The sequence below is a fragment of the Anneissia japonica genome, unplaced genomic scaffold, assembly GCF_011630105.1.
Source record: "Anneissia japonica isolate Jap-2015-1 unplaced genomic scaffold, ASM1163010v1 scaffold287727_len1644234_cov201, whole genome shotgun sequence".
NCBI lineage: Eukaryota > Metazoa > Echinodermata > Crinoidea > Comatulida > Comatulidae > Anneissia > Anneissia japonica.
Window position 1 is genome coordinate 1,385,043 of NW_022713615.1, and position 16,027 is coordinate 1,401,069.

General features: G+C 35.3%; 1 protein-coding gene across 2 annotated transcripts in view; it reads right to left on the reverse strand.

Moving 5' to 3' along the window:
• Positions 1-6,762: 6,762 nt before the first annotated feature.
• The window catches only part of LOC117108605, a 15,427-nt gene continuing 6,162 nt past the window's right edge, over positions 6,763-16,027 (reverse strand). For both annotated transcript variants that reach the window (XM_033250682.1, XM_033250683.1), the window contains exons 2-6: positions 12,474-12,799; positions 9,430-10,052; positions 9,253-9,306; positions 8,314-8,418; positions 6,763-8,148 (exon numbers count right to left, since the gene is read on the reverse strand). In XM_033250682.1, coding sequence (XP_033106573.1) covers positions 7,862-8,148; positions 8,314-8,418; positions 9,253-9,306; positions 9,430-10,052; positions 12,474-12,721 — 1,317 coding nt within the window. In that variant the 5' untranslated portion in view covers positions 12,722-12,799 and the 3' untranslated portion in view covers positions 6,763-7,861. The remainder of the gene's footprint in view (positions 8,149-8,313; positions 8,419-9,252; positions 9,307-9,429; positions 10,053-12,473; positions 12,800-16,027) is intronic.

Below are 16,027 nucleotides of genomic sequence, written 5' to 3' on the forward strand. Positions count from 1 at the left end.
CTCTGTCCTTGTGTAGCTGTTTAAAACGCATTAAGACGTCGCCAAACATTTTAGCTGTCTTCAAATGGATCTTTGTTTTTTCCTTGTATTCATCCAGCAGATTTATTAAATCGTCAGTGGTCTTCGCTTGATTTTTTAAAGATTCTTCAGATTTTGCTTCGGCTCTTTTCATCAATTCATCTACAACAACTGATGCCCCAATATTTGTTGCTCCTCCTGCTAAACCGAAAGCAGATCCAGCTAATGCAATAGCTCCTTCAAATAAAAGGCCACCAGGGATTACTGCTGCTACCACCGTTACTCCTACAGCAACTGCAGCTCCTGCGATGGACACTGAAGAACCGACTACTTTGGCAATGTTAGTATTTCTTCTGTCATTGGCCATCTCATCTGCAATATCTCTCAATCTCTGTATTGTATCTATCCTTGCTTTTTCCCACTTGTTGTAAACTTCTTCCAGATTATCCTTATATGTTGCATCCTTCAAAAGCTCCCTTATGTAACTTCCTGCAATCCTCTCTTTTTCAGACTCGTCCATTTCTCGGATGATTAACATTTTAATAATGGGCAGAAACGGAATGCGCTTTTTAAATTTACCAAAACACATCCTATAAATTGAAATGTTACAAAACATCTGAAATAAGACTCTAAAAAAGATATATACATACTTCAAGTATCGAAATGCACGCCATCGTGTCGGGATTCAATATTTCGACATTAATTATGTCATCATCCACGATGGCGTGCATTTCGATATTTGGAGCATGTATTATACTATCTTATCTGAGATTATTCAGTGGACCTTTCGGTTTTTGGAAAGGTTTTCACACTTTAGTCAGAGGTTTGAAGACTGAAATTCTATTCAGACTACACTATGTTACACTGTAATCGGTGGTAATCCAAAACTGATGATTCTCGATCGCATTCAACGAGCGCATTCAGACCAACAAAACAACACTTTACATTCCAGGGCGTGCGCCTCCGGTGGCTAGGCCTACCGTACCCATTTGAACAAGCCCCCCCCCCCTCTTGAATAAGCACCCCTCTAATGTGAAAATTGTCTTAAGCGCCCCTATTGAATAAGCCCCCTCGTTTTCTAAATATATTCAAACATACAGTACAGTACATCACCAACTTCTAACTTTTGCTTTTTCTCGGCACCCCTGCCCAACTTTTCTGTTTTTTGTCGAAAGATTGAAAATAAATAAATAAATAAACTTCATTTTCTGCATCAAATAATCGCATCTATCTCAGCATTGTCCGTCGGTCAGTCCATCTATCCATTTGTCGGTCTATCAGTCTCCATTAGTTTAACATGGTTTTCAGTTCTGATACATTATTAGAATCCCGTTCTTGTTTTATTACTGCCCTTTTTTGGATTTAGAACTACAGCATTTAATATCTAAAAATTAAATTGTGGAATTCGCTGTGATTGGATTCCGTGGTATTCGGGAGTAATAAAGATTGTAGCACTCAATCGCAACTGGTAACAATTGCGATGTCGATTACTTATCGACTACTATTGGTAAACTTTCACTCACGATTTTGACTTTGCGATTGGGTGCGATTGAGTGTCGCAATTGCTACAACCGATCGCAATGCGATACTCTACTCTACATGACATCTACACATGGAGGTATCTATTTTTATACCTCCATGCTCTACATAACATAGGAATCTTATAGGCATATATGATATATAGAAGTTTTCTTACTTGCAAGTTGATTGGTCGTCGTCACTAATTACAAAGTCAACCAATGTTACCGTGGTCATTGCAATTGTATAGGCTTTCGTAGGAATCGTATCAGGATTCTTTAACCAGTCTCTGACTTTCTCCACCTCGTCTTCATCGCCACATGTTGCAACAAGTTCAAGGATTAACTCTGATATATTGTGCTTCCTGAGGCTTCCAGTTTGAATGTTTACTTGTCATGTTTGATGCCCCTGTGTGTTTACTGTACCGTAGTTGGGTAATATTCTTGTCGGTCAACTCAATGATCGTATTGCTTCAAAAAGAGAATTTATTATTCTAAATATACTAAGTCTACATAATTTCACTTCACTGATATATTATTTATTATAACCGCATTTATCTCTTTCATCAGCTATTCGGTTATACAATCAGTTACTTGTCAAGATAACAATTCCATTCAAATACTTTTTGTTTATGATTAGTAATCACACTGTAGTAGAGTATTGGTCTTGCTTCCAATATGTTGTACTTGTTATATCTATATCTCTATTGTATATGATTTGTGAAAATTGTCTGGTGCTAGTTTGTATAAGTATATTTTCATTTTATATATTAAATGTATGTATGTATCTGGTAGGCACAGTCCTTTTGTACACATTTTATTTTCATAATATAACAGACAACGGCCAAGATAGAATTAGGAATGTATACATTTTACTTAGATGTATTGACAGAAACCCAATTTGAAGCCCCCGTCATTCCGCCCAGCGTTCGGCCAAGACGGTAATGTTGCTGCTTCTTGTGCTGTATTAGAACGCATGTGCAATTTGTATTTCAAGTACAAAGTACTGTACTACAAAATCTTCATTAACTTCATTTTTTTTAATTGAGATTTTTGTCTCACATGATTCCTGAGGGTATAAACTATCACCTTAATTTACTAGAAAGCCAAAAATATTACTCTAAATATGATATTTATTTTTTTTAAATGGGCATTATCTACACACACCACTACAAATAATTTGGAATAAGACATTAATTACACTAAAGGCCACAATAAAGCTTTGAACGGTAGGCCAGGAAGTAGTTATCCAATCAGGTACCAGTGTGATGAATATTAATTAGATCTCCTCAAAGATAATGCCTAGTTTGTTCCAGCTTTATATCTGACGATTAATTCGAAAGAAGGCATTATCTACATTGTTTTTCTTATAAACTTTACGAAACGTCATATCATTCTGATGATTTCTTTTACTTTGACACAAGTTATAGCTTATTTATGAGCTTTTTGGCGTGTAATTATTATAAATATTAATTTTAATGCAAAATTCTGTGCATCTTTTTTACATGTAATACTTTTATATAAATATTTTTAATTGTTTTATTCAATGTGTATTACTAAATATGTTTTTCTGCTAAATTATTGAAAACTTAATATTAACAATCCATAAGCAATATAAATATTATTTTGTAAGTTTAAATTAATTTTATTTTGCCATCTTGATTATTGATCGAGCTTCTAGTCCACATATCCAAGCGCTTTGTATCCGTTGGCCAAAAGCGCTATATGAATGGCTATCGTTCAATGATGATGAAACATATAATACCTGATTTGATACCGTACAAAATATTATAATGTATCCTTTGTTTTTAAGTTTACATTTTTTAAATAATTAATTTGAATTGTTTTATAAAAGGGTTGCTCTAAATGTTTTTAGTGTATGTAAAATTCATGCGAATTTAAGAATATCATTTTAGGTAGCATTATTATCCAGTGACCATACTGATGATGATAGTGATTATGAAGATAATTGAAACAGCTTGGTGTGGCATTATATTAGAAACATAACGGTAAAACATGTCATAAATACAGATAACTTTCAATTTACCTCCACATTTACCTTACATATACAACCCGAAGCCCACCCTCAACACCGCCCCCAATCTATAATGGTTTACTTTGTATAACTTGCGTACAAAACATTTGTTAAACATTTCGATAAAGAAATTATAATTTTCAATGCGAGTACATTTTCCAAAATACTTATTTTATTTTTACATCAAATTTAGAATATTTTTAAGAAAAATTGTTTTTTATTTTAAATTACAGCGACATACATTGACAGTATTCATGCACTAATTTAAAATTCATCGATACTTTTGAACATTATTGCAGATAATGCTCAAGTGTTAAATTATTAATTCCTATCTATAAGCACAAATAATCCGGAAAAAGGCATTATCTGCATTTTGACCCCCACCCCAATTTAAAAAAATCAGTAGAAAGTATATGAAGAATTTTTTAATAGTAGGCCTATAGTTGTTAAAAATATACTTAAAAGAATTGAATATAATTTGTTCTTTTCTTTGGCTAAAACCAAACGCGTTTTGTTCATTTTCTCAAAACCTGGATTTTGCAGATAATGCTTTTTCCGAATCAGGGCAGTATAGTGGTTTATTATTTCAAGGAGGTATACCTCCTTGATGACTTTCAAAATATTTTTGAAGTTGTGTAGGCCCTATATAATATCAAAACAACGCCTACAAAATTTCTTCTTTTTTTTTTGCTGTTATGTTACAAGGTCAAAGGTCATACACGGCATAAACTCACCAAAAGTGTAATGCCTATTGACTGTAAAAGATGACTGGGCCACAAATCTTTAATTTTGTTTACGAAACTCTGCCAATAAAGTACATTAATTGAATTGAAATATGAAACGGTTGATGAATGATATTCAGACAAGTGTGAAGGAAGAAGTGAGGATAGCAGAGTTAATGTAAGGCAGTTTTTAAGCTAAAATTATTGCGTTGTATACGGTATTTCAAATAAAATGTAAGATTTTTTTTCTGATTAGGCCTATTTCGTTTTATAATGGCATAAATCATAGGCCTTCAATAGAAAGTTCTTTTATTCAGTTGTGGAAAAAAGTGTCTAGCGGGATTCAAAACTGCAACCTCTTGTTTTGTTTTTTTGCTGATGCTTTTAGGCGGCCATAACATTCGTCTCATCAGCATTCTGAGTGGGGTTGTCAGTTTATTGACTGAGTTTGAAGAAGTTTATTGTCATTCCCAGGACAACTAACTACCTTTCAAATTCAAATTCAAATAAACATTTATTTCTTCACACAATACAATAACTAAGCTTAAGTTGGTAAAAATATTTCTTTATGATTGCGACTAGACTCTACCCATCTCCTCCCAAGCACATCAGTCCAGTACATGTACTTATTCTTTGGCCTTCATGATTTAGATATTACTACCCAAAATTAAACCTTCCAGTGCCAGCGGCAGGGATCGAATGGGACACAGCACTCCAGGGAACAAGCCAATGGTTCGTCGGGAAACCATACTTCTAAAAAAATATTTTTCCGAGTGTGCGAGTGCCATTTCTGGGCATCTGGAGTTTTAAAATTTGCTCCCAAACACGTTGAAGCTAAGCTCAATAATAATTTATTTGGATATACACTTTTATATCAATGACACTTAGCGCGCAGGCGGTGCATCTATAACAAAGAAATTAACAATATGGCCTAAACAAGTCTGTCTTTGACAGAAATATACAAATTAAAAATAAAATTACAGTAAAATATTACAGTATTAACAAAATACGAACGAACCCAATATAAGGCATAACATACCAGAAAATCTAGCTTAAAAATTGCAAAAATATGTTAAAACTATTAATTATATGATTCAGATAGGGACACGTTCCGATGCGATCAACAAACATAGATCTTACAGTATCAACACTGCATGCCCTTTCCCATGTAGGCCTATACACCACCTCATGTAACTCCCATCACACACAAACCCAGCTCTCAACAGGTCTTTTTCAGATGAACAATTCACTAAGTGTATCCCTATTAAATCACATAATTTTACAATAAATAGGACTATACTAAAAATATCACTGCCAAAAAAAATAAGGAAAAAACACCATAAATCATTCACTTAAAATATCATTTCTATGTTCCATGCCTTTTTAACAAATGCTTTACAAAATCTATCAAAACATAGATGCTAAAACTATAAAAACATCATAACGGTCAGTTCCTCCAAAGACGAAGTGTTTGAATCACAAGAAATGATTTTCCCATATATTTGAATAATCGGCGTTATTTAATATGTTTTCTAAATTGCTCATTCCTCAGATTTTATGGCATGAAGTTTGTTGCAAGTACGTTGAATACCTTCCACACCATCTCTTTACACAAATTACATGTACCATCGTACTCAGGTATCAGGGGCGGGTGTACAGAATGTAGTCCTAGAAGAGCTGTTCATGCTTAGTGGCATAACGCTATGTGCGGCGGTCCGTAGCGCCACCGACCATTAGGTGCCCCTTCGGGGTGCCCCTACCCATAGAGTCTTCGCTCTATAGCACCCTGAGCCAAAAGGGCTTTGGTGATACATAACAGCATGTGTCTCTGACATCAACTGAAAGGTAGAGGGCGAGGTGCCCAGCAGGGCAGCACCCTTACCTTTGTTTGTTTGGTTTTTTTTTTTAATGGATAAAATATAAAAATGTTAATGAATGAGTACAATTTCCGGCCATCAAAGGTGTCATAATCACACATTTTTTCCTCTCAGTTCCAGTCAAAATCTATCCCTGGCCCCACCTACTCCAGTTTGAGATCCTGGACCCACCACTGGACTATTGGCACCCCGTGTGGGGGGGGGGGGGAAAGAACGAATTCCAAAATAAGGAAGTCTTGGGCCGTAGGCCCAAGACATGGCGGGGGCCCAGGGGGCGAGGCCCCCCGGAAGCTCTGATTTATTTCCACACTACATTTTCAAAATACAGTGGCGGTTCGAGGAATTCCAAGAGAGGGGGTAGGGGGCAGGGAGGGAATTTTACAGATGGAGTGTAGATCACCTCAGCCCCACTATAGTTGGATTGGATTGGATTGGATTTCCTCCTCACCAAGGATAGCCCACGAAAGTCTAGAGGAAGACTTATTTCCAGTGGGGTCCTTCTGGTGGTGATTGGGCAGTACACCGGGAGACAATCAACTACTCTTTTCCGAAGAGTGTACTGTGTTCTTTAACGTGCACATGGGCCATAAATGCACACGGGACCAACGGCTTAAACGTCTCATCCGAAAGATGGTGCGCTATTGTAACTTGTATTTCAGCCCTCCAGACTTGTGGGACCTGTGGCCTAAAATTTTAAACCGCGCGCCATTAAAAATTCATTTAATCTAGTACACTTGAAGATATGATATGATTTTCTCAATAACAAAAATCAATATTTAAATCATATAACAGGTCTTTAAAACACTTAACCCATTGAGCATTATTTGAATCATTGCCAAGGCAGAAAGATTAAAAAATTAAGTCAATATAAAAATGTATGCACTCACATGCAGTGTCGGAGTCGAGTAAAAAAAATTAGAAAGAAACGAAAATTCTCAAATTTTAAGCGCCATTTCCGTCCATCTAGAGGTGCTATAATCATAAATTTTCTTACCTCAGCCTCAACCATGGTGTCATGTTACTTTTAATAAGTGAGTTATGAGTTATATTGCATTATTTTTATTATTAATCTGTGAAAGTCCCTCTCTTGACCCCCTCTTGTTCCTAGATCTGCCACCGCCATGTCTTGATTAAACTGTGAATTAATTTGAAGCGAGGCTCAATTCCGTTAAACATTTATAGCCATCTTGTTTATCTAAACATATTACAGAAAAGTTTGCTTTCAAAATGTCCTGAATAACCTTAATTGGAAGCCACCCAAAATCCCCATCATCAATTGAAAGCCTCCTTTCAGGGGCGGATTCAGAATTTTTCAAACGGGGAGTGGGTGGGGGGCACACAACATATTCAGAATAGAAAGAGAGAGCGCTAATTTCAATATGCCTTGAAATTTTAAAATTTTGTGGCAAAACGGGGGGGGGGGGCACGTGCCCCCTACAGGATCTATTGCTGCCGTGTTTCTATTAGCTTATATTATAAGACAAAGTCATCTGCAATTGGAGCGACTCAAATTATCTATATCAATGTCGGAATGGCAATTGTTTTCCATAAACTATTCTATTATTACAATGATCAAATCAATAATTGGTTTCATATGCGATAATTCAATTAGTATACCTTTATTTTACCTGTTGTGGATATTGGACCCCTCCTAGGGAAGTCTCTAGTGCCGTTACTGATCCCACTTACATTCTACTCAGTAATCTCTTGTATTCCACTTTCTTCCGCAGCTTCCAGTTTCGTCTGAATGATCAGATCTTTCAGTTCAGGCAGCGTCCTCATTTCCAGTTCGTTAGCAGCTTCTCTGATGGCTTCAGCGGCCTTATCAGGTGAACCTTTATGCACTTCCATAGCTGTATTAACGATATTGTATACCTCAAACCCAATAACAGCTACACCAGCAACCACGCCAAAGACTCTAGCGCCTTTTCTTAACACTTGACCAGCGCATCCTAGAGCATCATCGGCCACATTTAGAGCTGAAAAGCAGAATACCATGACCACAGTATTAAGGAATATGATGTAATGTAATTATTAAGATTTTATATAAAGTAATGCTTGATTAAAATAATTAATAAATTAATTAGATAATTATTTGGAAAATTTAAATTTATAAAAATAACACTGTATTAAAAACATCTTACCAGCTTTGGGTACTGCGGCTCCAATTACTCTGGCTATTTCCTTTCCTCCTCCTAACATAACTATTTTGACAATGTTTGTTTTCTTCCCTTTTATCCACTTTATTCCTTTTTTTTGTAACAAGAAAAATATGAATTATTTTTATATTTTTCTTAAATTGTTGAATTTTGCACTAACATCATTAACAGGAAAAGAGAGACTCCGCAAACATGAAGACATTAATGTAATTTATGTGTGTATCACAAAGATACCAAGCATTCGCTAGGTCTTTAATAGCACCGTCAATAGATTCTCAATATTTAAAAACTAATGAACACAAATATGCTCTTAAAATATTTTAGCTATTGACGAATATTTTCGGGAGCTCTGCTTCCTTCTTTGTGGTGTCCCCTTATTCAATCATTTGATCCGAAGTCTATAGAGCATTTCATCCATTGTCCCCGACCCCATTTGGCACACCCAGAAAATGTCCCTGAATAGGGGGATATTACTAATCAGCAAAGAAATATATAAATACCTGAACAAAAAAATCCCTATTTTAAATCCTCCGACTACTATGTGTAACACAAACTGTTTGTTATCTGATTCAGTGGCGGTTCTAGGATATAATTTATGGTGGGGGGGGGGGCTAATTATTTATGGGTGTAACTATAGCGCGCAGCGTTATCTCAGGGCCGAAGGCCAGAGCCAGGGGTGGGTATGGGCTGTCTCTTATACACATCTAGATGTGTATAAGAGACAGGTAATACACTGTTAAACTTTCTGCCTCTATCCAATTTCCCAGAAGCCGCCAAAAGCAAAGAAAATGTAAATGTCCTTGCTAGAAATGACAAACATTACAATCTTTCTCTTTAATATGTTGGTCGGAAGACCCCCCCCCCTGCTGGCGCCGCCACTGATCTGATTATGTATCAGTTTTCAATTGTGGAATGATTATTTACCTTGTATAAAAGACTTGACGTACCCGAGAACTTCTTCGGCAGAATCTCCTATGCCTGTTTATAAGTAATCAATAAAAAACATAGTCGTGGGTGTCTTTTTTGTAATAAATACTCTATAAAATTACACTCATGTATTTCTTTGAGATGCGGAATGAACACTGTTGTATAGAAGCTTACCAATAGATACTCTCACTCTGTCTTCATGTAGCTTTTCGAAACGCACTACGACGTCGTCAAACCGTTTAACTGTCTCCATGTGGATTTTTGTTTTTTCCTTGTATTCTTTAAACAGCTTTATTAAATCTTCGGTGGTCTTTGCTTGAGCTTTTAACACATTCTCAGACTTTTTCTCAGCTCTTCTTGCCAAATTACTCGTAGCAACTGATGCTCCAATACTTGCAGCTCCTCCTGCAATACCGACAGCAGAAGCACCTGCTACAATTGCTCCTTCTAATAAAAGGCCGCCAGGGATAATTGCTGCTGCTACCGTTACTCCTACAGCAACTCCAGCTCCTAAGGCGGACACTGACGAACCGACTAAACTGGCAATGTGTCCTCTCTGTCTGCTTTTGACCATTTCATCTGCAATATCTCTCAGCACTTTTACTTGATCTGCTTTTGTTTCTTCCCATTTGTCATAAGCTAATTGTAGATTATCTTTGTATTTTGCATCCTCCAGTACTTCTCTTATGTACCTTTCTGCGATCTTCTCTTTTTCAGTAACATCCACCTCTTTAATGATTAACATCTTGATAACTGGCAGAAGCGGAATCTGGTTCATAAATTTACCAAAACACATTCTGTAGATTGAATTATTAAACGATAACACGGAAATTGAGACATATGCTATACTGTAACAAATTAAATTTCATTGGAAGTTCACATTGTTAGGAGAGTTAACAATAATTCGATGAAAATCTTTTTCTGTAAAAAAATATTTAGAAATATCAATCTAGCGGTTGCTTGAGATCAGAAATGGGCATTCCACATTTCGTTTAATTTTTCAACACGTTAGGTTAAAGCTCTTGTTGTCACTTCCACCATGGTGATGACTAATGTATTGTTATTATCATTTCATTTCATTTATTTCATTTATTTATTCGACCAATACACGTTTACAAAAGGTACAGTACAACAACAATTTTGGTCAGGGGCAGCTTAAGCAACATTTTACTATAACTCATTGAGAGTCAGCTGCCACCATTAATAAATATAAACATAAAAAACATTTAAATACAATAAAATAGATAGCATAAATAGGCCTATCATAATTCAAAAATTCAAAACTGCTCTTACTTAGTATGTAATAATAATTTTATGTAAAGAGAAAATTACCGAAATTATTTTATTAAAGATCAGTTATTAATGAAGGAAAAAAACAGGAAAAAAAAAAACAAACCAAAAAACAGGAAGTTCATATAAACTTAATGGTATACTAATTAAATAAATTTCAACAAGCAACAATAAGTATTAAGTTGCAGTTAAACAATGTAGATACAATAATTAATAAATATATAAGGTCAGTATAATGTAGAATTTAGAAATCTTGGTCAGAGAAAATGTTATGAATGTCCATGAGAGAGTTGGAAGAGATTTCAGTACTATAGAATTCATCACATCAGCAGGGAGTTTGGTCCACACACGAGGATTTACAGGTATCAGTTATTTGGGTTTGGGTTATAGACACTTGCATACAATGGGGTATGTAGAGCAAGCGCAAAAAGACCATTGAGTTACAAAATATCTGTCAATATTATTCATATTCTACAGTAGAACCCCCTATTCAGGGGACACCCCTATTAAGGGACACTTTTCCGTTAAAAAGAGGGGAATATAATATCTTTTAACACTACAGCCAATCCCTATTAAGGGGACGCCCCTATTAAGGAGACAGGGACACTTTTTAAGCATGCAAAATGGTCAAATCAATGCAATAAACCCCTATTAAAGGGACTCTTTTTTTAAATTTTATGAAAGCAACTACGGTAGTCACAAAATAATAAAAACCAAATAATTCCAATTTATATTTTGACATTTGAGCAATAAACATAACATCAAACCAGAGTTATTTCCATCATTACAAAGGGCATTGGTGTATGTCTAGTGCATGTGTTACTTCGTATAAATTAAATCTTGTAAACTTTCACCATTAACCATGGAGATTTCTTGTGTGTTTTCATATAGGATTCTAATCTATACCATACAGCCTGCACCCAGATTTCTAAGTTGTTAATTTATTAATAGTATTCTACCTTGTACATCCAGATAAAAAGCTCAACATAAATAATAAATATCGAATAAAAAAAACAATATCGGGAACATATACAACTTTTGTAGTTTTAATTAGGCCTACATATCTGTTAATTTCATACCTGAAATGAATTATTTTTTGCTTTTCAAATTGTTATAAATTAGTTATAATACAACTTTAACTCATTCTTTCAATGAAAAGAAAAATGGGGACTATAAATAATCAGCATTATACGAAAACATGCCTAAAAACCCAATTTCGCGTTTTTTTTTTGTTAGAGTGTCCCATGAATAGGGGAACCCCTATTCAGGGGATTTTTGTAGGTCCCAAAGCTGTCCCCTTAATAGGGATTCTACTGTATTTTAATTACAGACATAATTCTATTTTTATGTAAATGGTCCATCATAATGTTGAGCAAAGATGCTCAATAACCCAAAATATTTTAATATAAAACATCCAATACTTAACCTGAAAAATCAGGTTACAAACACTTATTACTGCATATTTTACAGACATTGCACTACAAAAATCTGGAAAATGATAGCGAGGCCTAATTAAAAATTGTAAATATCCCAGACGCATTAGTAATAACAAACTGATGAAGATGAATTAAATTATCTGAATGAAAATGTTGCGTAGGAACACAAAAGTAATCTTTAAAGAACATTGTGGAAATTTAATTTCCAAAAATTTATAGATGTGTGGTGTAACTCTAATGATTGTGATTAATTAGGTGAGATTGTTGGCAATAGAAATTGGTGAAAAATATTATTTTAATTCTCGGTTACGTTTTAATACGCATAAGACTTGACCAGAATCTGTGAACTCAAAATTATTGAGATTTTACAAATTTTGGAATTATAAAGGAATCACCATCATTTCAATTTTAAGTAGGCCTATTACAGCCTCTCATATTAAACCTGTCAAGGGACATAATCATATAAATCAATATCAATATCAATATTCATACCTGATAGTCGAAATGTCGTCGCTAATTAAATAGTCGCCCATCATTAAAATGGTTACAGCAATTGTAAAGCCTGTCGTAGGAATCGTACTAGGATCGTATAACCAGGCTCTCACTTGCTTCACTTCGTCTTCATTGCCACATGCCTTAACAAGATCAAGGATTAACTCTGATATTTCAGGCTTCCAGAGGTTAATCCAGGTTTGAACTGGTCTAGCTGCTGCTTTCGAAAGTACATCTTGTTCTTGCATGGTTAGTGCGGCTACAAATACCTTTGTTTTTAACTATATGTTACAAACTTGCTTGTTTTGTTATATCCACTTGGGTCACTGCAAAATACAGAATATGTCCAGCTAATTAAACCTCCACCATTTATTATTCAAAACTTTGGGTTAATTCAACCAGATTTGTCATTCCATTAATCCATTACTAAGTCTACAGAGTAGTTTCCATCTAGACCTAGGCCTACATTACGATACTGAAACACGGCACCGATTATGTAAGCAGTCTAGAAGAATAAACAGAAAGTGCATAAGTGCACGTAGGTTACGGTACGTTTAAAAAAAGCGTTTCCAAATCATGTTTAATTCTAAACGATCTACCTTATTTGCGAATGTGGTCAACGGGTATTTTGCTTTATATTTGCATTTCAGTTTGTTAATTATGATGTTGTGCTCGCTAAGTGAAGCTTTTCCAAGTTATTAGTAGAAGTTTGCATCAGCTAACCACAAATGTTTTACTTTTTTAGAAACAGATTTCGGTGGTTTACTGATCCAGGTGCGAAATTCCTTTAAAACAGCGTTTTCAACACCAGAGCGAATGGGGCAGACGTAGGAATTTGCCTCGAAGGTGTGAGCAGAGCCGAAAAAATGCAGGAAACTGGGACTGTCTAAAGCACCTGAGGATTCATCAAGCCTTAAAAGCCACGAACCAATTTTAACTATTTTGTTGGAAAACGTTTTCTAGTTGAATGTTATGGTGTATTTTTCGACGGGAAAAATGAGCAGACTCGTTGGGAAATTAAACGTTACTTTTCGGGAAATATTTTGTCGCCGAAAAATCGTTAGGGAAAAGGTTTTCCTCATTGGAATTCTTCTGCATGTTCCTCAACGGCGAGAGATGGAATGGACTGTATTGTTTTTGTCGCAGAAATACACGTTCCTTGTGTGGGGGAAAGTTCTACGACGACGCCTGGGGCGGGCGGCCCTCCCTGTGGTTGGCATGGTTTAGATTTTTCTGTTGCATTGTCATGTGATCAGGTAAATCATGCAGTACCGTATAACCATGGAGGTCAGCGTGACCACTCACAATTTTTGATATACCCATTGACTGGGTCGAAATTACCCAAGATTCAGCAAAAATTGCCCAAAATTACCCAAGCTTCCGGAAAATGCATTAAAATTTGAAAAAAAACGCCGTGTTTTTCACACGTATAGTTTCCCTTTTAGTTCAATTTATAAACCATTTTTTATTGTAATTGTTTGTGTTAATTATTAAAATTAATATTCATGAGCTGATAATACAGATAGAAAAATACGCCCTCAGTCGATCAGTATATCAGTGATCAAGTTATATTATGTAATTATGCATTAATTAGGTAAGATCAATGGCAACACAAATCACAAATAAACAATTCTGAACCCATGTTTATAGCAATTAACAGTCAATTAACAATGTTATGTACACTTCGTTGAGTTTTGATTACTTGAATGGACTGACATATACTTTGTTACTTGTTAAAAATATTGAATTTTCTTAGTAAAAATAAAATACCCAAGGATTTGAAAGGAATACTCAAGACAAAATACTCAGGACCCAAGACCAAGTCAAAATACCCAAGATCTTGGGTAAATACCCAAGAAGTGGTCACACTGATGGAGGTATTATTAAGAAGGGGATCACTCGGCAACAGATCCCTTTGACGCGACAAACCAACGTGTTGCCCGCCTTTGGTATTACCCTATAATTCACATTTTTTTCGTTAGCAACAACTTGGCAACGTCATGCATTTACGCTTCCAGCAGAGCAGTTGTGCAATAAAGCGTTTGATTTTAACCCATTAAATATCTTTATGATGAACAATGTTCCCCTGATTAGATTACTTTGTTCATAATTCTGTCTAAAGATTGATTGGTTCCACTATAAAGGTCAGTCAGCGTAAAACTGAAAAATACTCAGATTTTGGATTGATTTTTTGAATAGTTAACCCTAAAATGATTTAGTTTATTATAATCCTCAATCATTTAATAATTAATATCTGTTAAAATTAGAATTAGAGAATTTTGGCTAATTTATGAAATTTAAGTTGAAATATACTATACTTTTAAAGGTCATGTAAATGTTCCATTAAATTCGAAACTTTTTTTGGTGGAAAATATTAATATGTTTGAAATTTTATGAGAGATAAATGTATCAGCTTCAAAATGAAAGCGATTGCGCAGTCATAGTGATTGATTGTATGTAGTGCGCATCGGGAAAAGAAGGTGCTCTCCATTTTGCCATGTTCAATATTTTGGTAAACTATGCCTGCTGAAAATTTGATGGCGGGGAACACATCGGACTTCAAAGGCATCGCGCAAACGTTCTTCACACCGCTGCGGCAGCTTTGATCTTGGTTCATTTGCAAATTAGTTTGCAACCTGTAAAATATATTGTCTGCTCAGTACCTCTACGGTACCTTTTGGGGACACATTCGTAAAAAGTGGTGATGCTAAGTTAGAATATTGACAATTCATATCATTCAATGGACTCTTTTTATTAACATTTTCTACCGTACCTTTCTGAATCATAAAGCCGCTTCCAGATTAATCAATCAAACCTAGGCCTATTTATTGAACAAACGCAGAACATACACACATGGTGAATTTGAAATGTGGTACAAATAGGAACTGTGCAGTACCTAGAAACCTCATGAATGACAGACCAGAAGAAAATGATCGTTCCAGTTTTATAATTTCAAAATAGAATCAGGATTTTCATCGTGTCTGTAAATTATGAAAATCCCCCAGCATGGAGTTACATTTGTACAGTATATATACTGTCTCTTATACACATCTAGATGTGTATAAGAGACAGCTGTAAAGCCAGACACACATTGCAACAAAAGTCGTCGGCTAGCATGATTTTATGAAGAATGTATTGGGACAAGGTACATGCAATGGATAATTTTTAGTGCTGCCACTTGTATGTAGTGTCATGCCCAAAGTGCTTACAGAGCAAAATTTGATAAGTGAGTCTGATAGTCATACAGCCAATGCAGTGTGTACTTGGCTTTGCAGAGCTCTACTGGTGGCAATATATTCCTCTTTGCTCAGTGCAAGAGTCTTAATCTCTCCATAGAGAAAGAAAACAGTTGCTGTAAAGGGATCATACCTTAAAATTTGATGGTAAAAAAATGTTTTTCCTTGATGAAAAAGTTATATGAGGTTTGCCATCCTGAAACCAGCATCGGTGACCAAAAAATGAAAATTGACTTTTGAATATATATTCTTATTCTCCACATAATGATAGGTCATTATTGCCAAAGTTATGAGTAAAAGTATTACAGCTTCTCTGTA